The sequence below is a fragment of the Tiliqua scincoides genome, chromosome 4, assembly GCF_035046505.1.
Source record: "Tiliqua scincoides isolate rTilSci1 chromosome 4, rTilSci1.hap2, whole genome shotgun sequence".
In the NCBI taxonomy this organism is placed as follows: Eukaryota; Metazoa; Chordata; class Lepidosauria; order Squamata; family Scincidae; genus Tiliqua; species Tiliqua scincoides.
This window is the reverse complement of record NC_089824.1, coordinates 223,357,612-223,381,182: the sequence shown is the minus strand read 5'-3', so window position 1 is coordinate 223,381,182 and position 23,571 is coordinate 223,357,612. Positions and strand designations below refer to the sequence as shown.

The window sequence follows — 23,571 nt, the reverse complement described above, 5'->3', positions numbered from 1 at the left end:
TTGCTGAGGATCCCCAGATCTCCCAGGCCATTGGGTGCAACAAGGCTCATGCCTACTTGCTTGGCTTGAACTGTTGGGGTTCTCAAGAGAAGTGGAGGTGGAAGGCAAGAGTCATCCATGTGTCCTGAGCTAACATTAAATGAACATTTCTGAACACGGACACAACCCCAGGGACCCCGAATGTTGCAGTGCTTGTTTTTTAACACCTTCTCATGGAAACACTGGCAGGGACAGATGTGAGACAATTGGAAACTTCACCCGTCCTTTGTGTTACACACAAGAAGCTGTCAGGGAGGGTTCCTCTTTGTGCTTCCAGCTCTTAATAAATCACAGAGCTGGCAGGAAAGCATCTCATCTCCAAGCAGGTTTCTGTTGGGAAATGGAGTTGCTTTTTTATTCACCTGCAATTTGCAAGGCCCTAGTGACCTCCTTCTCCAAACTTCAGAAGGGGAAAAGTATTGTTTATAAAGCAATCGGTTGGCTGCTGGACTCACAAGCTGTGTGTGTTGCTTCCTGAAACAGCCTTTCTTCTGCAGTGCAACTAATCAAGTGTGCCCCCAGAGGCCTTTGGAAACACACGGAATTGGACAGTTCTCTCTGCATTGCTTGCCTCTTAGCAGCAGTCCACAAGCAGCTTTTTTGGGTCCCACTATTCACAGGGAGAGGAAGAGGTGGGAAGAATGGGTTCTTGACAGCACTCAAGGCTATGGCTCCCCCTTGGGGTCACATGTCTCTCTGACATAAGCCAGTGTGCCAACCTAGGTCCAACAGCACTGTCATAGATGGGTTGGTTGGTTGACAACCTTCAGTCTCGAAAGACTATGGTATAAGCCTACAGCACCCGGTATTCCCAGGCGGTCTCCCATCCAAGTACTAACCAGGCCTGACCCTGCTTAGCTTCTGAGATCATGGTATAAGCCTACAGCACCCGGTATTCCCAGGCGGTCTCCCATCCAAGTACTAACCAGGCCTGACTCTGCTTAGCTTCCGAGATCATGGTATAAGCCTACAGCACCCGGTATTCCCAGGCGGTCTCCCATCCAAGTACTAACCAGGCCTGACTCTGCTTAGCTTCCGAGATCAGATGAGACTGGGCATGTGCAGGGGAACAATTAAAATCTTCCCTGTGCATTATCTTATCCATCTAGCCCTGCCAGACAAACCAATATCACAATCCCCAAGTTGCAGATAAACAGTTGAGCTGAAAGCAGAATTAGGGACTAACCTTGGGCTGAGCCACAGCAGTCACTGAGCAGGAGCCACACCAAAGATTAGAGCCAAGGAAGTCCAACCAGAACAGGCTGGAACTGGGAGGGATAATCATGGCTTGGGAAAAGCCCCAGACTGAGCAAGAGGTCCTCGTGTGCCCAATAATCTGTCTCTGCCCAAGGAGATGTTCTAGCCGTTAGCTCTGCTGGCTTCCCACACAGGCTGGCTGCGCACAGAGCTATGGACCCTTGGAGCCAGCTCTGGAAGCTCCTAGCAGCAGCACCAACTTTCCTCAATAGGTTCAGAGTCGGTTTCATTGAAGCCTGTGCTTATTCCACCCCCAAATGCACAGGCTGCTGTTCAGTTCTTGAGATTTTCCTTGGCTTTCAGGTATTGAAAAAGACAACACCAATAATCATGTGGTTATTTATTAACAGCATTTTTACCCCGCCTTTCTCCCGCAGGGGACCCAAGGTTGCCACAAAGGCCAGCCAGAGCAGCCAGTGAGAGCTGAAGGAGCTACAGCGAAGGAAGGGGGTGAGGAAGAGGCGGGCCTTCCAGCCTGCAGTGCAGGGACTACCTGTCCCTGTGGTTCTCTGATGCTGAATGAAGACGTGTGCAGATGAACTGGCTCTGCATCACTGAGGCAGGTGCCAAAGTTCACTGCTTCTTGGTGCAGCTCTAGATCCCAGCCTGGGATTTGACTAGGAAGCTGGAACACCTTCACAGAAACAGAATTCAATTTGTCTGTGAGCAAAACAAAAAACATCCCTCGGCTTCCTCCTCAGGAACTTGACAGGCAGAATGCCTTTGATGCTGTCATGTCTCTTTTTCCCCCTAACAAATGACACAAGAAAAATCTGCCTCTTGTGCTGACAGCAGCTTTGTCTGTGGAGCTCTGAACCTTGCTCTGAGATCAATAGGGATGATGTGGACACATCTCCTCTTTTTGCTGACACCAATGATGGAACTAGACACCAAAGAAGCAAGCAGGAGAGACACCTGGAGGGGCCAGAAATTAAGCACCGGGCAGAAAAATACCACGTGCTGGCATCCCCCTCCCTTTTATTCTTCCATTGTGCTTCCCACCTTCAGCCAGGATGTCATGAGCTGCTGTTGCTCCCTCTTTTTTCTCAGTACTTGGCCACAACAGAGGAAGTGATATCACCACGCCAGGCACACACCCCTATCTCCTTGAGGGCTGTTGGACCTACACAATCCATGTTGCTTTCACTTAGCCCCCCTCAGTCCAAGTCACCATCTTTGATTATGACAGTTAACACAGGATAAGAACTCCTAATGATGCATCACTTCTGAAGTCCAAGTATTGTATCTTTAATGGCAACATAGTCGGAAGAGCAGCATTGCCCTTCTTTTGGGGAAAATAAATCATGCCCCACTGAAATAACTCCACAGAGCACCACAATTCTTGGGGTTCTGACTTTTACCAAGAATGACTGCTGGAGCTAATGAACAGCACAGCAGAGTGGGGAAGGCAGGTGGCCACGTGTCATAAAGCACAGCTTTTCTGCCAAGGAAGGCTCTTTGCTCCTGAGTTCAGCAGTTTCTTGGAAACTGTTCAAGAAATGTTTTCACCTTTCCTCTTGGGTGATCAAGTCCGCCTGGGGCCCTTTCTTTGTCAGCCCTTCCCCTCCTAAGATTGCCAAAGCAGGTGGAAGCAAAGGAACCCTGAGTGGCATGAAGTCCCAACTCTAAACCCCCTGAAGCTAGGTAAATTGCGGGGAAGGCATGGACCCTGAATGCTTTGCTCAAGTCAGCACATGTAGCACGTGCAGCTGCTCAACTCTGCGTGTGTGAGTGAACCATTCTCTAAAAGTCCAGAAGCCAATCCCTTGTGCACCAAGGGCCTCTCTCCAAGAGCAGAGGCCTCCAGGGACAGAGTCCAACCAGGAGAGCCCTAAACAGCAAGAAGAATTTTCCCAGGGGAAATCCAAGAGGGCACAAACATGGATGCCCCAGGAAGGTGCAGACATCCCTGGCCCAGAGTTCAAACAATGTTCTCTGGCCAGTTCACTTCCTCTGTCAGTGCGAGCTGTGGAGTGCCCCCCCATGTCTTTGCCCAGCTCACCTGGTGCCCGTCAGCTCTTGGGAACCAGGCTCCCATCTCCCTGCCTCCTTTTGTGCTACCCGTCAAGGCGTGGCTCCCTCCCTTCTCAGCAGCTCATCCAGCAGGCACTGCACATTGTCCGTGAACTCATTCCGCTTCTTCCCCATTCTGCTCAGCTTCATGGGCTGCAGGCTGGGGTGGGGGGGATCATAGGCACAAGGACACCAGACGCTGCAGAGGAAGAACCAGGTGGCATCCGGGTCCATCTGCATCAGGTGAAGAAAGACGCTGCAAAGAGAAGAGAAGGAGAAGTGGAGTGAAAGGGCTGTAGGCTGAAGCACGTCCAGAGGAGGGTGGCTGGACTTCCCCTTGGGAAAGTCAGCCTCAAGATCTTCCGTGACCTGCGCTCACCATGCAGTCACTGAGGAGCAGCTTTGGGGGGCAAGCAGGGCACCACCCAAGTGCACATGATGAGACTGGCAGTCTGGGGCTCAGCCCTCTCCCTCCTGACACACCCACCTAGTCGAGTTCCTGCTCACACAGAGTGCGATCTGGTACTGGAAGGGGGAGTCAGCCTCGTGAGCCTGGCTCTGAGGCACAGTCAGTCCCACCAGTCCTACTCCTGGTGTTTATGCCACAGTTTGCCAGCACACGATAAAAAGACTGCAGTTATTTTATTAGTTATTGAAATGATTCACAGGCAATCCAACCTAAATCCCTGCACAACGGTGCCAGCATGGGGTACACTGCATCGCATGGGGATTTGGGGCTGCTGGGGGTCTCCTTGGGGGAAGGAACATCTATCCTCTTGCCCCGGAATATGCTGCAGCAACCACAAAAGGCAACCGTGCTGGCATTGTTGTCCACTGGCAACAAGTCTGCATTGATCCGTGCAGGTGGATCAGGCCAGGAAGGGCCTTGGGGTTTAGTGCATGCTGGCGTCACTGACATTGCCGCTCTCTTGGCCTGATCTGCTTGCCCCCCTGCCCCGTGGGGGGGGGGGAAATATCCATCCAAAGGCATAATTTGATCCATATATTTGATCCTGGATAATTGGGGGGGGGGGGGAATTCCAGATTCCATAGATGCAATGTTCAAAATCTGCTTGATGACAGTGTGGGAATATGGGCCGGGCTTAATCTCTAGCATCTCATTCTTGGGTTAGGCTTTGCAGGAACCCTCCACAGCTTTGGTTCTTTCTCTTCTAGAAGGTTTGAAGAACGTCTGTGTCCTGCAGCCTGCCTGCCTTCCCAGTCACTTCTTTGCCTGCTATTTCTACTTCAGCATCCCCCTTTTTTGTGATACTTTTTATTCTCAAGTGCTGGTAGCCAATTCCATGATATCCATTATGAAGGGATTTCAGGTACACAGCTCTTTAAAACTGACAAGCAGGAAAGGATCAGGCCTCTGCTTGCATAGAGTTTAAGAAGGAAAAGCAGTCATTTATATAGGCTGAACCGTTCCTGTATTTGGTACTTGGGTGTGATATCTGAGTACAGAACACCACAGGAGTCTTCCTCCCACTCTCTCCATTTGCACAGTTTCTCACAAGATATGTGACTTGGACTGTGCAATCTTCTGGCTTTGCTTCTGCCGATAATGAAAATCTTTGACTTGAGCCACTCTCCTCCATAAAGGTTGGCTGAGGGAAATGCAGCCAGCCAGAAAAAGAAAAGGGGAACACCTGCAGAGGCAGGATATGTGAGCTCAGAGAGACATTTCTGAACCTGGGAATGTGTGGTTTGCAGAGCAAATTCAAGAAGCAGACCACCAACTTGCACTAGCGGCTTCCTACCTGTGTCTTAGAGAAATGCTGGTGTCAATAAGATTCCAAGAAAAGCCTTGCTGGATCATTGTCAAGGAGGACCCATCTAGTTTAGCAACCCACTCCCCACAGTGGCCCACCAACTGCCTCTGACTAGTCCGTAGGCAGGGTAGAAAAGTAAACCTCCTTTATAGCATTCATCCCCTGCAACTGGTCTAGAGGGAAAGCACAGCTAGCAGCCAGCCACAGACCTGCATTCCACCCAATTCCCTTCTCAAGCTGGCTGCCAATTAATGCCACAGGCTACTAATACAAAGTGAGAGGAAGTGCCCAAGTCTCCAACCAACCAATTTTGTTGTGTTGACTCAGCCTGATTCCAATACGTAATGTGAAAGGAAAAAAATCTTTTTAACCTAATTGCCTTCCCACCCCTAAGTTAAAATGTCTCTGTAGCCCTGGTACAGGGAAGCTTCTTAGGGCTTTGTCAGTAAGAAAAGCAGTAATGGCAGGAAGCATTCTTGGTTGATCTGAGATGGTGGCAGAGATCATGGGAGCTGGCTTGGCCTCCTGTGTGCACAGCTTCAAGCATGTCCAAAAATCCCGCAAAGCAGACTAAGATTTCACGGCAGACATTCAGCACCTTTCCTGCAGACACCTGAAAACTTCTCCAAGGGCAGAAACCTTAGAAGCCGGCAACTTCTGCACAAGCTGCAGCCAGAAGCCTCTCAGAAGCATCTGTCTCCAATGCAAATGCCAAAAAGCTGCCTGCAGGCAGTGAAGGTCTCTGGAGGGTTCTGTGGTTTTGTCTTTTTCCTCCACAGAGAAATTCAGATTCTCTTTGGAGTGGAGCTGTGTTTGTATCAGACAAGGAACCTTCTGGGGCATCACTTTCCTGCTTCTTCAGAGCAGACACCCTTGGGTGTTTCCCTCTGCACCTGAGAGGCTGAAATTAAAGGCCTACTTCAGTTCCTGAACACTCAAGACAGACTCTTCAGGCCTGATTGGGACTCAACCGAGAGGGATAATGCTAGAGGGATCATCACATGTGCTCTCTGCAGCCTAGGAAACAGCTGAAACTGAAAGAAAGTCACCTCTTTGAGTCAAATGGCCAGGCAAGTAACAGGACTCAAAAGGGACAGCCATCAATGGCAAATGTGGCAGAGGAAAGGACACAGGCTCCTGCGTCATTTCTGGACCCAGCCAAAGGTGCTGCTCTTAACTGTGGAAGCCCTACAAGGATCAGGACTGGGGAACCACCTCAGGGACTGCCTGCTCCCACATAAACCTCTTTCTCTTGCCTTCAGAGGTGAGGCAGGTGGTGATCCACAACATGGCTTTGTCAGGTAGGATACCCACCTTTTGATCTTTCCAGGGAGATTTACCTGGCACCAGCTTGGGTCTCCTCTCAGCTGTGGGTGGAGTGTGCCATTTATCACAGCCTGCAGGTTTCTGTGCTACTTTTGCTTTAACTGAATACAGTATTTCGTTGCACTCATGTAATCTGGGATGTTCCTGTCTGAAGGAGCAGGGTTCAAACCCCCCCCCCCCTCACCAACCAAATAAGGTAGACTGCCAAATAAGACTGCCCCACAGAAAGCACCTGTCTCTTGGCTGGGTCTGTCAGGCCTCCCAAATCACACAGGTAGGTGGTGAAGAGGCACATTCCAAGCCTTAAATCCTTGTGCTAATCTGGCTGGCAAGTGAAATGCCCCACTCTTAATGCACCAGAGGTGTCACAGTCTCATGAAACCCCCTCTGCCCCTAAAAAAATGTTGTGCATCAGAGCAACATTACTCCCAGTTTTACACATGTGCTCTCACATGTGAAACAACAGGCAGAGATTCACCTTCTCTTGCTCTGCAGACCAGACAGGAGCGGTGAAGCCTGTGGACATGAGTTGTGGCCATGGAGCTCACTGGGTACCAGATGCCTTCAGGAAACCAATTTCCACTTGACCCTCACCCACCATGTGGCAATGGCAAAACTCAGCTGATGTGAACACCTGCCCATCTTCCCTGGGTCCAGGCAGCCTGGCAAGGTCTCCTCAGACCAGCAGCAGCTCCTCAGGATCTCAGGCAGAGGCCCCTTTCCCTGTCTGGTTCTCAAGATCTTCTAACTGTAGCTGGTGGGGATTGAATCTGGGTTCTTCTGCATGCAAAGTGCCTGCTCTGCCACTTGGTTATGGGTGCATGGCGAAGAAAGTGGTCCTTTCAACAGAGTAGCTTGTGTGAGCAAAGACTTTGCCTTTCTAGAGTCGTCTCAGCACAATGAAGAAAAGCCCAGCTTGCAGATGGGCCAGGTTCCAAGGGCCACTCAGTCAAACCTGAACCTTTGCACTAACAAACCTGGCAGCAGCCCACTTTCCTGGCATTTGCCTCCATCTTGCCCTCTGTCTCCAACCGAGCCACCTCCTTTGTGCCAAGCCCTCCTGTCCAGCATGGTCAGGTAGAAAGGACAGAACTGCCAAGGCAGACACACATATCCAAGGCAAGCGATTCTCTCTCCACAGCCTGGAGACCTCTACAGCTTAAGAGCACCCAGGTTTGTGTGCATGTGTATTAAGAGAACTTCCTCTTTGGCAGTTTCCAAGCAACCTTCGTTTCCATGGCAAAAGATCCCAGTCAGGCTGGTGTGTTTGTTTGGGTTTGTTGTTTTACTGAAATGTTTCACTGAGCAGAGCACCACACCCTGGCTGGCGGGGCTGGCAGGCACAAGAGGGAGTCCAAGCACTGGACATGGTGCCAGCAGGGCAGAGGGAAGTGTGCCTGTCTGCTCATAACTAGAGGTGGGTCAGAAACATGGGTCTGTCTAGGCTTGGAGCAGAACAGGATCATCTGAGGGATTTGTGCCCCTCCTACTGCACCAGGGTTGCTTGAGCTGAGCTTGCAATGGAATCTGGCTGTCTAGTGTGATCTTGGGGAGCTGATCTGAAACTGGAATTCACCCTGGCAGTGGTTGACCATGCTTCAGACTGGAATGTGCATTGCCTGGGGCTGTCCTTGAAAACCCCCTTAGGGGAGCATTCATAAATGCCATCAGCCACCCCCCCCCAGGCTGAAATGACCATTTATTCTACCCTTTCAGGGCTTTCTCACCTCACTCTGCTCCAGGCCAGGCCACAGAACTGGGCCCAGATCCTTTCAAATTGAGCAGAGCAAGGTCACAATGGAGGAGGCATAGTGGTGGCCTGCTTTAATATAGTGCTGGGCAGGTGAAAAGAAGTTGAAGCACGTGGCATTCCAGGTGCCTAGGGTCTTGATCAAACTCAGCACTCACCTGCTACATATTCAAGGCATGTTTAAAGGTGGGTCTGGGCAAGCAGATGCCATGCATGTGCTCCCTAAATCAGCACCTAAAAGCAAGAGGAGGTCACAAGCGACTGGGCAAGGCACATGCTCAAGACAAACCACAGCAGCTCAGAGCACAAGCCTGCTGTGGTGGTGATTGAGGGGGTCAGGCCTTGCCAGGTGATCTGTGGTTCACTTTGCTGGTTCCCCTATGGTCCTTTCCCTGGCTGGAGCTGGATGGTAGTGCTCCAACTTGCACAATGGCTGCTGGCTGGAGCTTTGCAGGGACAGGGAAGGGCTGGTCCCTGGGGGACATGCCTTGAAATATGTGCCAGGGGCATCTTGGCTGACCTGGCTGTATAAGAACACATGAAGTGGGCCTTGTTATCCATCTTTAGCCCAATACAACCTCCTCAGCCTGACAGTACTTCTCAAAGGCCGCAGCTCTTTCCTAGCTCTGCTCCCTGGACCCTTTCCATGGGGGGGGGGGGATGACACTAGCAGTCCCTGCCTCCTGATCCCAGCACAGGAAGAGGTCCAGCAAGACCCCAGAAGCGGAACTGTGGTGGCTGCTCCCAGACAGCTCACATGGGCAGGTGTCCCTCTTCCTGGCTCAGCACTGCAGGGCGCCTCAGCACCTCCCTGCTTCCTAGTGGATGAAATTGCACGACGACGCACGTTTGCAGGTCTGTCGTGGCCAGGATTTGGGGGGGGGAAGGGGAGGTGGAGAGGAAGACAAATTATCTAGATTGGGCCCAGTCACTTTTGGCAAAGGTGAGGAGGAGCACGTATGATTCTGGGGACTGCTGCTGCTCCGAGGTGTACATGTGACAGCATGGGAGTATTACCTGCGGGCAGCTTCTTGCAGTTTCACTGGCTGCTTGGCACTGAGGTAGGGCAGGCAGGTGTCTGCCACCATATTCAGGTCACTCTCACCTGCAGGAACAGGAAAAGAGAAACGTCAGCAGAAGGTTGCTTGGTCAACCTTCATCAGAGAATTTCCCTGACCCCAGAAATCTTCTATGAAAGCGACAATTTTTTATTTCAAGCCATTTATGCCCAATGTTGCATATATGCAACAGGGATCAAATGTGTACACCTGTGGGTTGGCAGAAATGGGTTAATGAGAGCTGGAATTGCCATTAAAACTAAATATTGTGCCCAACTAACGTCACATTCTGCATTTGTGTAGAATTTTGGAACACAGAGACTTCCACCTCCCATGGCCACTGTGGGTTCACACCTCTCAGTGTGTGTGTGTGGGGGGGTCTGGGCATGTGGAAAAGGTCCTCCTGACAACATGGCCTACGTGGCCAGCCACCCCCACTTCACCCAGCACCCTCTCCACTCACCAAGATCTAGGGTTTTGCAAAGCAGTCCGAGGCCCTGGAGCACTGTCAACTGTAGCTTGAAGGCCAGGGTATGGCTGTAGATGGGTCCGGCACGGGCACTGACTGGCGCCTGCATGACAAGGGAGCACGCCAGCTTGGGTAGGACATCCTTGCAGAATCGCCGCCTCAGGAAGTCACCACTGTGGGTTCCCAATGTGCACAGCACCTGTCAAGGCCCACCAAACAGGAGAGGTCACTTTAGCCTGAATAAAAACTCCTTGTGACAAGGACAGTTATGGCTGCTTTGCCAGTTACAGCCTTTCCTACAGAGGTCTGATCTAGCTGAAGGGATCTCTGCAGTAATCTGGTCATCTCAAGACTGGACTACTGTAAGGTGCTCTACATGGGTCTGCCCGCAGAAAGTATTTCGAAACGTCAGTTGATTGAAAAAGCAGCAGTCAGCCTGTTCACTTGGACTGCTTGGTGGGAATACAGCTTTGTGAATTGCACTGGCTACCAACTTGTTTCTGGACTCAATTTAAGGTGTTGGTGCTGACCTTTAAAGTCCAGTTTGGGGCCTGGACACCTTAAGGATTGTCTCTTACCATATGCTCCATCGTAGCCTCAGGTCTTGCTCCAGGAGACTTTGCCTTCAGAGGTCCAGTAGGCATCCACTAGGAGCAGCAGCAGTGCTGACAATGCCCTTCTACCAGAGGCCCACTGGGCCTCAGCCCTGTGCTCCTCCAGGAAAGATGTGAAGACCTGGCTTTTCCATTCAGTTGTTTTTGGGTGTGTGTGAATGGTCATTGGTGGTAGCAGGGGTGTGGAGTTGTGGCCTTTGAGTTGAGATGCTTGGTCCTGTTTCATGCTGCCTTTTTAATTAGCTGCTGTTCTGTTCATTGTGTTTTGATTGCTTTATCTAGTGTAAACTGCCTCAATAGGCAAGGGAGGTGAGGCAGAAGTGCTATAAAACAAAAAGCAGTAACCTTCCTCTTAGATGGTGTGGCTTTCAACCACTGACAGACCTGACCTCTGTGAACGTGTCCATTTACCAAGTCATGCATGCGAGGAGACTCAACGAAGGACACTCTCCTTCCCCCACTTGGCTTCCCAATCCCCACGTCATTTTTCTTTTTAAAAAAGAGGCCACCATCAAAAGGATTTTATAATTGCAAAGATCACCTTCCCTGCTGCTAGGCAGCATATCTCAAAATGCTAAAGAGAATTCTGCTACTTGATAACGACTTCTCCTTCCTTCATCTCTCTGCCCCCACATTTACAAGAGTGACTGCAAGATTCAATCCAAGACTCAATCTACAAGGCTAGCTGGGCACAGCTGGCTTGGGTTGGCTGTTTGCACTTCTGGCTTTAATCACTCAAAACCATTTACATTTCAAAGACTCTTCAGAGAGTATTGGTAGGTTGGATTTCAGAACTAGAAGCCTTAAGGACACCCTCCTAAATGAGTACCTAATTATTGCCTTACTGGTCAGCAACTCTGAGCCAGAGTCCTGAGAGGCACACAATCCCTCAGGGGCCATGCATGAGTCTTTCTGAAACGGGGGGGGGGGGAGATTTTCAGTCGCCTTGGAAGAAACAGTCACTAACCTGTCTCATAAATTTAGGCAAATACTGCCATCACGCAGGAGTGAAATCTCACCCAAAAAGATGGGTTTTAAGAATGCCATATCCATTCTGCAGAGATGCCCAAATAAACAAGAAATGCTTCTTCAAAAGTGGCACCTGTGGATTGTTTACATGCCAGTTTTCACACTACTTTTGAACGCCCTGGACACTTTTAGTAGCTTCTGCAGGCTCTCAGCAAGCCTTCCAATCAGACTTCATGACTCTTCCCCACTGACCACCTCTGCATGTTCCCCCTACAACACCTTGCTCTGCAGCTCTTAGGGGCTACTGATGCTCTAATGAGCAAACATTTGCAACATGCAACAGTGAACTTTGATACCAGGGTTCAAAATTTAACATCCCTCAAATGAGGCAGCCCAATCCAGGGTGAACTCATGTGCTGGAATCCTGAGCACAACCAGTGCTGCATCCAACATGGGAATTTTGGCTGCTGGATGTCTCCTCAGGGTAAGGGGACATTTGCTATGCATCACACAGCAGATACAGATTGTTACACTTGTCCTTTGATGCAGCCTTACCGCTCCCCCCCAATTCCCTGCTATATTTCTTTGTCTGTCTTCTGCAGATTGACAGGCTTATTGCTCCTTTGTGCAAGTGGTGTGTACATGAAAGATTTTGGTTGCAGAAACACTGAGGTGTTTTATTTTGATCCCCCTACCCTACTATTGTTAATTATCCTATTACCCTATTACTGCTAATTATCCCCAAAGTGAAGTTCACTTTGTTGCACTTTTGACCATCCACTCCCTGTCAAACCACTGGGCTGTGCTCTGGCCACTACAGAAGGTCCAGGGAAAGAGATACTTTTTCTCCATGTGCACATTTTAAATACATGTCTAAAAGCACATCCTATAACATTGTCCATCCAGTTAAGACATCGTTTTCCGCTGCTGCCTTACAAAGGAGAAGAAACACTTCTGCAGTGTCTAGCTGCAGTATTGATTTATAATAATAATAATAATAATAATAATAATAATAACTTTATTTCTACCCCGCCTTTCTCCCCGAAGGGACTCAAGGCGGCTTACAACATATTAAAAACAATTTAAAAGCAAATAAAAACATATTAACACATACTAAAAACAGCAGTCAGAGTAAAAATAGGTAAAAAGAGCATAGAGCAGCAGCAAGTCATAAAAGAATCAGGCCTGTAAAAAAAAATATTAAAAGATGTTAAAAAATGTTAAAAGGCCAAGAACTCAGAAGGCCTGTTTAAACAGAAGGGTCTTCAGGCCTTGCCGAAAGGTCTCAAGAGAGGGAGCCATTCTTAAGTCAAGGGGAAGGGAGTTCCATAGCGTTGGTGCCACTACTGAGAAGGCCCTATTTCTTGCAGCCGCCCCACGTACCTCCCTAGGCGGCGGCACTTGTAAAAAGGCCTTCTCTTTTATTTATTTATTTATTACTGTGTGTTTTTGTTGTGTTTTATTTAGTTGAGTAGTTAGTTTACGGTCTGTTTCCATTGCTGGTAGCTGGCCAGGACTCATTCTTAAGGTGAAAAGAGAACACAAATTCTTCTCAATATACAGATATGCACGCTTTAGCAACGTCCTGGTTAACACCGAGATAGCATAACCGACAACCACGTGTGGTTACACGGATGTCAGAGAGAGGCACACATTCCAATGCTCCGAAAGTGAGGAGAGTTCGGCTCCCCTCCCCTCCTGATGGTTGTCTGAGCCTCCCAGAGGCAGCGCACATCCAAGCGCTGCCTCTGCAAGGCTCAGACTGAGGGAAATTGCATCTCTTGTACAATTTCTGGCTTCCTCCATGAAACCAGAAGTCGTACAAGAGACGCAATTTCCCTCGGTCTGAGCTATGCAGAGGCAGCAGGCAAACATGTGCTGCCTCTGGGAAGCTCAGACGTCCTTCCGGAGGGGAGGGGTGCAGAACACCCCCTTCCCTGCGGAGGGACCAGACTGCGTCAAGAGCTGCTTGACAGGGACTGTGGTCCCGGTACCTGTCGTTAAGTGGTGCACGACTGTATAAAGTAAGACCCAGTAGCTTCTTGGTGGTGATTCCCCTGCTAGGGAACTCCTTGCCAAAGGCAGTGAGCTTTGTGTGCTCCCTTCTGGCTTTCTCATTTTATTATACAGAGCTTTGCACGATGGGCTGGTGAAGTTTTTCAACCAGCTTTGCAGGCCCTCACTGGTTCATCACTGTTGGCTACATGGTTGCCAAGTGCTGGAGGCAGCGGCTTTTTGGAAGTGGCCCCACAACTGTGGTTCCCCTGACAAATTTGCCAGGCTCCCTAATTGCCCATCTGCAGACAGGATGCTAAGACCTTTTTATTTAGACAGAAGTTGGAAGATCATTTTTTACTGGTGGTGCAGTTGTCATGTTAATGATTGCTATATAATTAATCTTGATCTAATCTTGTTTTACTTTTTATTGCTTTCTGTCATTAACCTTCACCTTGAATGGTCTTTTGTGAAGAAAGGCAGTTATAAAATACAAAAAAATACATGAACAAATGAACAATCTAGCTTTTCGCTGAATTCTCCTTGCCCTTCTTATGTTGGATATTGCCTTTATTGTAGACCTTGTAGACCTTGTCTACAATAAAGAGATCCTTGTCACGGAGTAATCTATAAGCTAAATAAAAAATTCACAAAGTTGTTTTATTTGTACTTCGTATACAAGTTGCAAAACTATCCTGTTGGTGCAGAAATCACCAGAGGGGGATGGGGTGACAACCCCCCCCTGCCAGAAGTATAGGTATAGTGCAGGGGTGCCCAAACCCCGGCCCTGGGGCCACATGTGGCCCTCAGAGAGCCCCCAATCTCCAGTGAGCCTCTGGTCCTCCATAGATTTGTTGCAGCCTGCACTGACACGACACAACTGCTCTCAGTGTGAGGGCAACTGTTTTACCTCTTTGCGTGAGCTGTGGGATGAGGGCTCCCTCCACTGCTTGCTGTTTCATGTCTGTGATGCAGCAGAGGCAGCAAAGGAAAGGCCAGCCTTGCTTTGTGCAAGGCCTTTTATAGGCCTTGAGCTATTGCAAGACCTTCATTCATTCATATAAGTTCCATCTCTATTTATTCATTTATGTAAATTTATTCAAATTTTAAATGTAAATTAATCCCCCCCCCGGCCCCAGACACAGTGTCAGAGATGATGTGGCCCTGCAGCCAAAAACTTTGGACACCCCTGGTATAGTGTATGGTGCTGCATGTATGAGACACAGTAAACCCCCATCCTTCTGAATGGCAGCACCCACATGAATGAGGAAGCTTCTCTTTTTTTCTGGAAGGAAGCAGCTACCTGAGACTGGAGTGCTACTAGATATGGTGAGAAGTGGAACCTAACTACACACTGGTCTCTGAGGAGGCAGCTCAGACCCACTAACCCAGAGGTCTTCAACAAGTGGGTGGGGACCAGAAGTGGTGTGCAGAGCTTCTGCCACTGCCACCATTGTGCTTTGTGGCTCAGGTCTGGGCAGACAGAGCAGCAGCCGAGGTTAAGGCTCCCACACACTGCAAATCATGTAGGAGACTTTGGTTCTGGAGGGGGCGCATTGGCCAAGCCCTCATCTACAATGGGCTCTCTTGGTCTCCCACTCACCCACCTGCTGCCCCCCAACTGCACTCCTTTTTCAGCCTTGCTTACAGTTCCTTTTCTTCCACATTTTAGGAAGTGCAGTCCATTTGTTGCCCTGCCACTCCCCCCCCCCCACGCCCCACAGCAACTTGGAAAGAAAGGAGAAGAATGACACCGCAGCAATACTGCTGACTGGCTGCTGCTGGGCAGAAAAAGGAAGAGAAGGCGGCACTGAGGCAGGGTGGTCAGCTGGCTGCCCACCCCCTCTTGCACTTGCCCTTCAAGATGGGCCCCACGTTGCAGGCTAGGGTTCAAGGTGGGCCCCAGCCCCTGACATACCAAAGACTATTGTACAAAAAAAAATCACCAACTCAAGTGTCTGGAGGCCTGGCAAGTGAGCTGTGCCTGCCCCAAGGTCAATCAATCAATTCTTGAAATTGATTGATATCAATTAATCCTGCGCTGAGATTGATAAATTCCTCTTGCAAGCTCTGCCAGGCTTCTGGGCATGTTTACCTTGAAGGCTCCTAGCACAGCCAAAGGATCATCATTGGTCAGGCGACTGACCAGAGCTGGCCACGTCCGATGAGCCAAGGGGAGGAGGTGGTTTTCGTGCGGATGCAGCAGTGTCACACAGAGCTCCAAGATATTCAGGACCTGTGGGCGATGGGAGAAATCAAAAGAAATTCTTACTGGAACTACTGGGGGTATTATCAAGACATGCAGACTTGTGACCCTCCCACAAGTACAGAAGGGGAGTAAGATGGACAAGAGTGCCTTCCTCAGCAACAATTCTGCCCTTCAGACGTATCACTGCCTACAAGGTGTCCCAGGCAGCCTAAAGATAAGCTGGGAATTCTTTAAGCCCCCAGCCCCAGGTTCCAGCTTCTCCTCCTCCCACTTCCCTTTTAAATTTTCTTCAGTGTGCAGAGTGAAGAGCATCAGAGAGACAGAAGCTTTCTTGGTTGCTCCTTGATGACTTCCGGGTTGGTGCTTTATCATCAGAGTAGAACAGGTTCTCACACTTTTAGCACCGGGACCCACTTTTTAGAATGAGAATCTGTCAGGACCCACCAGAAGTGAAATCATCAGCAGGGAAATTTTTTAACAATAATAATAATAATAATATACAGTATTTATATACCGCCTTTCTTGGTCTTTATTCAAGACTTTATTCAAGGCGGTTTACACAGGCAGGCTTATTAAATCCACGCAGGGATTTTTACAAATTGAAAGAAGGTTCTCTCTTTCAAGAACCACCACATTCAAGGTGTTACACTCCGATCTGGTTTTAACATTCTGGCCTCCATCCTCCCACGCTCCGAGCAGATGGAACAGCTCAGCTGCAGCTTACCAGCTGCTTCAAGGTCGCACGGTGCCCTTGAAGCAGCAACAATCCTAGGCTGTAATCCTACCCACACTTTCCTAGGTGTAAGTCCCATTGACCATCATTGTTAAAAGCATATACATAGTAGTCTGTTCAAAGTACAGATCTGTCACATTTCCCCAAATGCAGTTACATACCATGGCAGCATCAAGTCTAATATAATAAAAATAAAATATTGAAATGAATGGAAACCCACCCAGTGGGTCCCAACCCAGTTTGAGAAACACTGGTAGAGGATGTTTCAAATGGACCAGCACAACTGCCCGACATTTTTTGTCAGCAAGATCCTAGCCCTCATGACTGTAAAAACATACAAAGACCTCGGTTGGAGCAGGACTTCAGTGGCCTGCACAACAATTGGCCATCGCTCCAAGGCAGGCAGGAACCAAAGGAACCATGAAGGTCACACAGACATATGAATATGGCTTATTTTGCAGAAAGCATCCAGGCCTCAGAATCCCACCTCTTTTGGCACAGGAACCAGATGCTTTGGCACAGGAACTATGCTGCAAATAGACCGTTCTGACAATCTGCTTCCAGTTCTAGCACTAGTGCAGGGGTGTCCAAACGTTTTGGCACTCTCTGACACTGTGTTGGGGACTGGGAAGAAGAAATAATTCACATTTCAAATTTGAATAAATTAAATGAATATATTAGAGATGGAACTTATATGAACGAATGAAGGTCTTGCAATAGCTCAAGGCCTATAAAAAGCCTTGCACAAAGCAAGGCAGGCCTTTCCTTTGCTGCCACTGCTGCAGGCCAAGGGTGGCAGGTTCTGCCTAGAAAGTGCAGCCAGAAGTTTCCCCTAACAACAGAGTTAGGCCCTGAGATTCAGTCCAGGATGCTTACATTTCTCTTAATGGTTGAGAATCTTTGAGAACAACACATGTCACACACTCTGGTTTGGCACCTTTAAGAAAATTCTAGGGAAAAGAAAACAGCTAAACTGTCCCAGTCCCATGGAACATGAGTCATCATCAGGACTCTGGCACAGGAAGACTCTTGCTTCCTTCATGGGCCCTTTTGTAACTGCCTGGAATTCCTAAAGAAGCAATGGCCAGTAGTACGGCTATGAGGAGTACCTTCAGTCGCACACAAAGGCTCTTGTTGGAGAGTAAGTGGATGCATCTCTCCATCACTTCTTTGGCAATCCGGGCATGGGGGGGCAGTAGGGCCTCCACCTCTAGGACCTGGTCATTTTCTTCAAGATCTGAGAGTGGTAGCTGCTCCTCTAAAGAGGAAAAAAACAACAAATTCAGGATATAGCCCAGTAGTTGGAAGTTGCATTTCAACATGTGCAGGTTTTTGTCATTACAATACAAATTGTTAAAGCCAGATTGGAAAAAGCTCTGAAAAAATCTCTCCAAAGTGGATGAACAAGCAACAAGACAGCAAATGCAATTTAATGTCAGAAAATACAAAGGGATCTACTTTGGAGCACCCCCCCCCCCATTTCACACATGGAATGTGGGCTAAAAATGATGAACCAGGAAATAGATTATGAGGTCATGGTGGGTTAAACTCAATGAAATAATTGACCCAGTGCATAACAGTGGGGAAGAAGGCAAATAATTCTGTCGTAAGAAAAAAGATCAAGAGCGAGTCAGCTTCTATTCCACTGCCCCTACACAAATTTGTGGTGTGACCACATTTGGAATACTGCATCCAGTACTACTTGCCACACCTGAAAAAGGATATTGTAGAACTAGAAAAGGTATACAGAAGACCAACCAAAGTGACCAGAGAGGGACTGGAGTGTTTTCTAACAATGACGTTTGATCCAATCCAGTCAGGCTCTTTTTCCTTAATCATACAGTACAAGAAAGACAGATTAGCACCCGTGTGGTTGTCTTTGTGTGTTCTTTGAAAAAAAAGTGCTTGATCTACTCACACATAAAGTTCCTGTCACAAAAATAAATCTTCTTCCTTGGTAGTATTTTTTTTTCCTTTTTGGAATGAAAGGTGGATAACATCAGAGCATTAGGCAAGAAGGTGCTCCTCCCTCGGAACGGTTTGGAGTCTTCCATTTGCTGATTCCTCCCCTTGAGACAGAGAAGGGCAACAGAAGTTGGAGTACAGGGTGAGTGTGAGATTTCCCCTTTTGGAAGTGGATCTGGGGAATGCTAGGGGAACACCTTCTCGATTGAAACAGGTCAGAAACTGTAACAGCCCCAGCGCCAATATATGGGAATTGCTCCTTGTATGTGGTCTTGGAAGCAAAGGGGAGTCGGCAGTTGGCCGCTTATCTGACAGAAGTGCCAAGGTGCAAAGGATATTGACCTTGAGGTGACAGTGGGACCTCCACCTGTGGATGCGTACATGCCTTGGAGATAGTAGGTAGGAGAATGAGTCAACAAAGTTAGGTTCTCTTTTGATGGGGCAATCTAACTAAATTGCATGCAAACACTGTGGAAGGAAGTACCCAGTCACCCAGATCCTCTCTCCCCTCTCCACCATGAAAATACCAAATAATGGAGAATGCATATGGAGAGATGACGAGGGAATAAAATCTCCATCATTCTCAGGGACTCCTGTAAACTCCTGAAGAGCCCAGGTAAGGCTCCTCAATGGTCACTTTCCCCCAAATTGCTAAAAAGTCCCAAATGAAGCCTTTTCTCATAATGAAGGGGATCCTGCCCTCTGCTTGCCCTTTGCTACACTTTTTCCACCTCTACAATGTCCTTTTTCAGATGTGATGACCAAGACAATATTCCAAACGCGGCTGCACCATAAATTCGAGTAAGAGCAAAATGACATGGAACAGTTTTATTCTGCATCCCTTTCCATGTGGAATGTGAAATACTGACCTTTGCCCTCATCCTCAGCATCTTGGAGATCGCCCTCTGCTATCTGCTTCTGTTTGACATACTCCAAGAAGAACTGCTCCAGTTCCTCTGCAGTAGGCACAGCTGCAGGTCTTCCGCTAAGCTGCCAGGCTGCTTCCAGCAAAGGGCCACCTTTGGGTTCCAAATGCTTCCCTGCGTGGTCCACCAGCACAAACCAGGAAGCTAACAAAAGGAAGAAAATGTTACTGCTTCGACTTCAATGATGCCCATTCAGAACGCTGGTTTCAAAGAAGATACAGTGTTGGAAACAATACAGGTCCGCCCTGTAATCCACAGGTTTGGAACTCACAGATTTACACTGTGGGTTCCAAATCTGCGGTAGCGGGCCTGAGCTGATCTCCTGAGCGTAACCAGAGGTGTTTTCTGGTTGCCTCCAGAGACTTTCTGAGGTCCAGGAAGGCTGTGCATGGCCTCTGCATGCCTCAGAAAGGTCTCCAGAAACATCGGAAAAATACAGTTTTTATGAAAATTAGAAGTGCCTCTCTGACACCTCCAGGGGGGCTTTCACAGAGGCTTTTCTGGGTCTCAGAATGCCTCTGGATGTGACCAGATGCCAAAACCTGCAGAGAAGCAAACTGTAGGTTGGGGCTTACCTGGTCTCAGGGCACCAGCGGAAGCAACCTCTGGATGTGACCAGAAGGTGCTTCTGCTGGCGTCCTGAGACCAGGGAAGCCCCAACCTGCAGTTTGCTTCTCTGCAGGTTTTGGCATCTGCAAGGATTCCATTCCCATTCCTGGTACAGCCAAGATCAGGTTGTACATTTGAGTCACTGGTTTTCAATCCAGGGCTGGAGAACGAAGCCTGACACAATGCTGCGAGAAGTCAAATTTGACATTGGATGTCCAAGTGCCAAAGGCCACCAACATTCAACTAAACATAGAACAATTTTTGGCAAGAAAATAGTGGCAGACTGCAGTGCAGATCCAAGATCCTGGTCCAGATCAAACTAACTCACCTCACACAGCTGCTGCAAGCATGAAACAAACACCACACATATTGCAACCAATGTTCAGACTTAGAGACAGAAAATACATCTGAACAGCAGCTTTCCCACTACACAGACACAGTTAGAGTTTCTGCTCTTAACTACCTAGCTTTGTTGTCAACGTGTGCATAACCCTGAGGAATGAAGACGCTCTGTCATCGTGACATTGGTCAAGCATCGCCAACATGTCTTCAATTACATCCTCCACCAATGGGAGCACATTCGTATCTGAGTGTCGGAGCATGGCCTCCAGAACCTGACATGCATGGGGATGGTGAGCCAGATGGCGCAGGTGTAACGAGATCCCATTCACCAGGTAGTCAGCATTTTGGTTGATGAGGTCAGGGACAGAGCTGTAACCACAGGCAAGGCAGATGTCCACCAGAGTGCCCACTGCCACCTGGCGGATGAGCAGCGTGCCGTCTCCCGCCTTCTCCAGAACAGAATACAAGGCTGAGATCAACAGCAAACGAAAGTCCTCCTTGAGCACGCAGGCAAAGCTGCTCACTCCTTCCAGCTGGATGCAAATTTGCCAGATGTTGCTATTCATGGAACGAACTGTGGGTCTTGAATTCCCAAAAGGAAGCTGGCCAAGTACACCAGGTGGAGCAGCAAGAAGCTCAGAACCTTTCGTAGCCGGTTCAGCAGGAGGCTCCTCAGCATCAACACTGGTGACCAAACACCAGTTTGCTGGGTCAAGGTATTCTTCCAGCACTGAAGTTATGAGCCCCTTGAGATCCTCGGTGTTCCGTACAGTTCCCTGTTCATGAAACAAATCCACCTCTGGCCCCGCTGCACCTGCAATCAGCTCATTGATCACCATGGCTGCCTGCTTCCGGTACACAGCAGACTCTCTGTACAGTTCTATGAAGTGGTCCACAAGCAGGTAGAGATTCCCATAGTAGCCAAGAATTTGGCAGACCTTCTGTAGAAGGGAGAATATTCGATCATCAGTGAAGAACCGGAAGCACTTCCTCTGGCCACTGCCCTTACTCCAATGCACCAGCAAAAGCCCTGGCAGCTCACCCAAGCCTTCAGGTTCTCCACGCCGCTCCTCCACAACTTTCACATCCTTCACATCTAGCTCCAGAACCTGCATTAAGGCTTTGGAAAGACGCTGGAGATGGGAAGCAGAGTTGAGGACAACATTTATCTGGGGGCCCAGAAGCTTCAAGTATCCAAGGAGCAAGTTTAAGCTTGACAGCTTGCCCTGGTCATCCTGAGAAGCCATTAAGCGAGGAAGAGCAGTGGCAAAAGAATGAAGATCCTCTGAAAGGACGTCAACAAGATGTCGGTTCTTAGCCACTACCCTCTGAGAAGCAATGTTCTTAAGCACCTCGCAACTTTGGCTTTGGACCTCAGAGCTGTCATCATTCACTAAGCAAACTAAAACTTTTAAAAGCTGGCCAACAGAATCTACCAAGGACTGGTTGCACTTTGTCATAAGGTGGTGGACAGTCTCTACTAACTCCTTTCTTGCCTTCCAGTGAGGATGAACAATCACAGAGTCAACCACCTTCTTGATAAGGATGGAGAGTTTGGCTGCAGTGCTTTTTGACCAATCCACCCCCCTGTGGACCATGAGTTCTGCAATTCTGCTCTGCTTCAAGGCTGGTTTCTCTTTCTTTGGTGGAATTTGTGCCAGCTGCTCATCTGCCATTACGAAACTTATAACTTGAGAGAAGAGTTTGAGGGCTGAGACAATGACTGCATGGCTTTGTTTCACGTCTCCTGTGATAATCCGGGATAGCGCAACAGAGATCCCAGGAAGAAAAGAAGCAAACAGATCCCCACATAGCCTTGTCTCTTCCTTATCCAAGGGCCTGTGATACTTCTGGCAGTTACAGTGCAAGATGAGAGCTTGCAAACATGTGATGGCTGAGATCTTCACTTGCTTAGCTCTCTCCTGTTCTGCTAATGCCAACAGCAAAGTCACTGCAAAACCCAAGTGGGGAAGGTTGGATGGCTGATACAGAGAGAAGATCACATCCTCACCAGCAGAATGCAGCAGGGCAAGAAGTGCTTGAATCAGCGCCTGCTTTAGTTCTTCTGACAAGGGTGCCAGCTGGTGCGGACTGGCAGGAGAGGCAAGGCACACACAGAGCTCTGAAAAAAGCTCCTGAAGGAGGTCTGGCTTCTTCACACATGTGGTGGAGAGCACCAATGTCACACATTGCACGACACTCTGGAACATGCTCTCACGCTTTGGCCCTGGCCTCTTGAGAGTGAATCGTAAGGGGAAGAGGACGTACTCCTGAAGATCCTGCAAGGCAGATTCACTGACCACCTGCAGCTGCGCCTGGAAGAGTGCCACATTCTCTGTTGTTGGTGCTTTGGTCAGCTGCACACAAACAGGCCGCAAGACTCCAAATGCCTCCTGTGGGGTGTCGAAGACCGCCATGGCCCGACCCTACTACTCAGGCTTCTTCAGACACTTGCCTGCATCTGAGGGAGGAAAAAGATCTATGAAAACAGCTCCATTCAATACCTGACACAGAACAGATATAAGAGAAGCTGGTCCAGCATCCTGTTTCCCACAACTGCTAGCTACAGGCTTCCAGAAAGAACTCTTGTCCAAAGCCATGCCACTTCTCTGCTCCACACAGCAGCCAGCATGCTCTTGGCTTCCAGCAAGTGCTAAGAGGGTCACTCTGGTGCAGCAACGGCTCAAATGTCAAACCAGGACTGGGGAGACCAGGATTCAAAACCCAGCTCAGCCATGAAGCTACAGACTAACCTTGTCCACTTTCTCCCTCAAACAGTCACTTAGCAGAATAAGATATTAGACCAGTGATTTTCAACCCTTTTCATCGCATGGCACATTTATAAGGCATTAAAACTGTCAAGGAACACCATCAAGTTTTTGACAGCAGACAAGGCACACCATGCCAGACTGAGCGCTCCACCCCTCTCCAGCTACGCTACTGGCCGCCATCAGCATATCCTGTGGCAGGGAGCTCCGCAGACTAAACACGACCTGGGACATGTGGCAGGGAGTTCCACCGACCAATCACTGCCTGGGTAATGGAACACTTTCCTCCGAGCGCTCCAGCTCCCCCTACCCAGAGTGGCTCCCGGGAGGAGGGGCTGCCTGCTCCGCCCCTGCGCCCCGCACGGGAGACGAGACCTGCCCGGCCCCCTCCCGGGGCCTCTGCACAGCAGCCCCGCTCCTGAGGCGAGGCCAGCCCTGCTCGCCCTTCCGGAGCCCAGGCAGCCCTGCCCGGCACGGCCCCAGCCCGCCAGCGCAGCCCCACCGGGTAGCTCTCCTACCCGCTCTCCTACCCGCTGCGGCCGCTCTCCAGCGCCGGACAGGCGCACTCGCAGGCACCGGAAGCGGTCTGGCAGCACTTCCGGTCTCGATCGCCGTTTCCAGGAGGGCGAAAAAACCTCCTCCGGGTCGAGACGGGAGCGAGAAAAGTCCCAGCGCGTCAGTGCGCACGCGCAGTTCGCGGGCGCGCTGCGCATGCGCCGAAGTCTCCTCAACGCCGCTGAAAGAGGCCTGGTTG

General features: G+C 49.3%; 1 protein-coding gene across 2 annotated transcripts; it reads right to left on the bottom strand.

Annotated features, from left to right (window-relative positions):
* Window positions 1-1,621: 1,621 nt before the first annotated feature.
* Window positions 1,622-23,420, bottom strand: TTI1 (TELO2 interacting protein 1). Of its 2 annotated transcripts, none has more exons than XM_066626438.1 (8): window positions 23,348-23,420; window positions 20,171-22,510; window positions 19,042-19,242; window positions 17,317-17,465; window positions 15,361-15,501; window positions 9,682-9,886; window positions 9,178-9,265; window positions 1,622-3,565 (listed from the first exon to the last, which is right to left on the bottom strand). In XM_066626438.1, exons 2-8 carry the CDS (start codon window positions 22,464-22,466, stop codon window positions 3,361-3,363), a joined length of 3,285 nt encoding a protein of 1,094 aa, XP_066482535.1. In that variant the 5' UTR covers window positions 22,467-22,510; window positions 23,348-23,420; the 3' UTR covers window positions 1,622-3,360. The 2 variants fall into 2 exon arrangements, with proteins under 2 accessions (XP_066482535.1, XP_066482536.1); XM_066626439.1 differs by having other exon boundaries at window positions 23,336-23,394.
* Window positions 23,421-23,571: the final 151 nt, after the last annotated feature.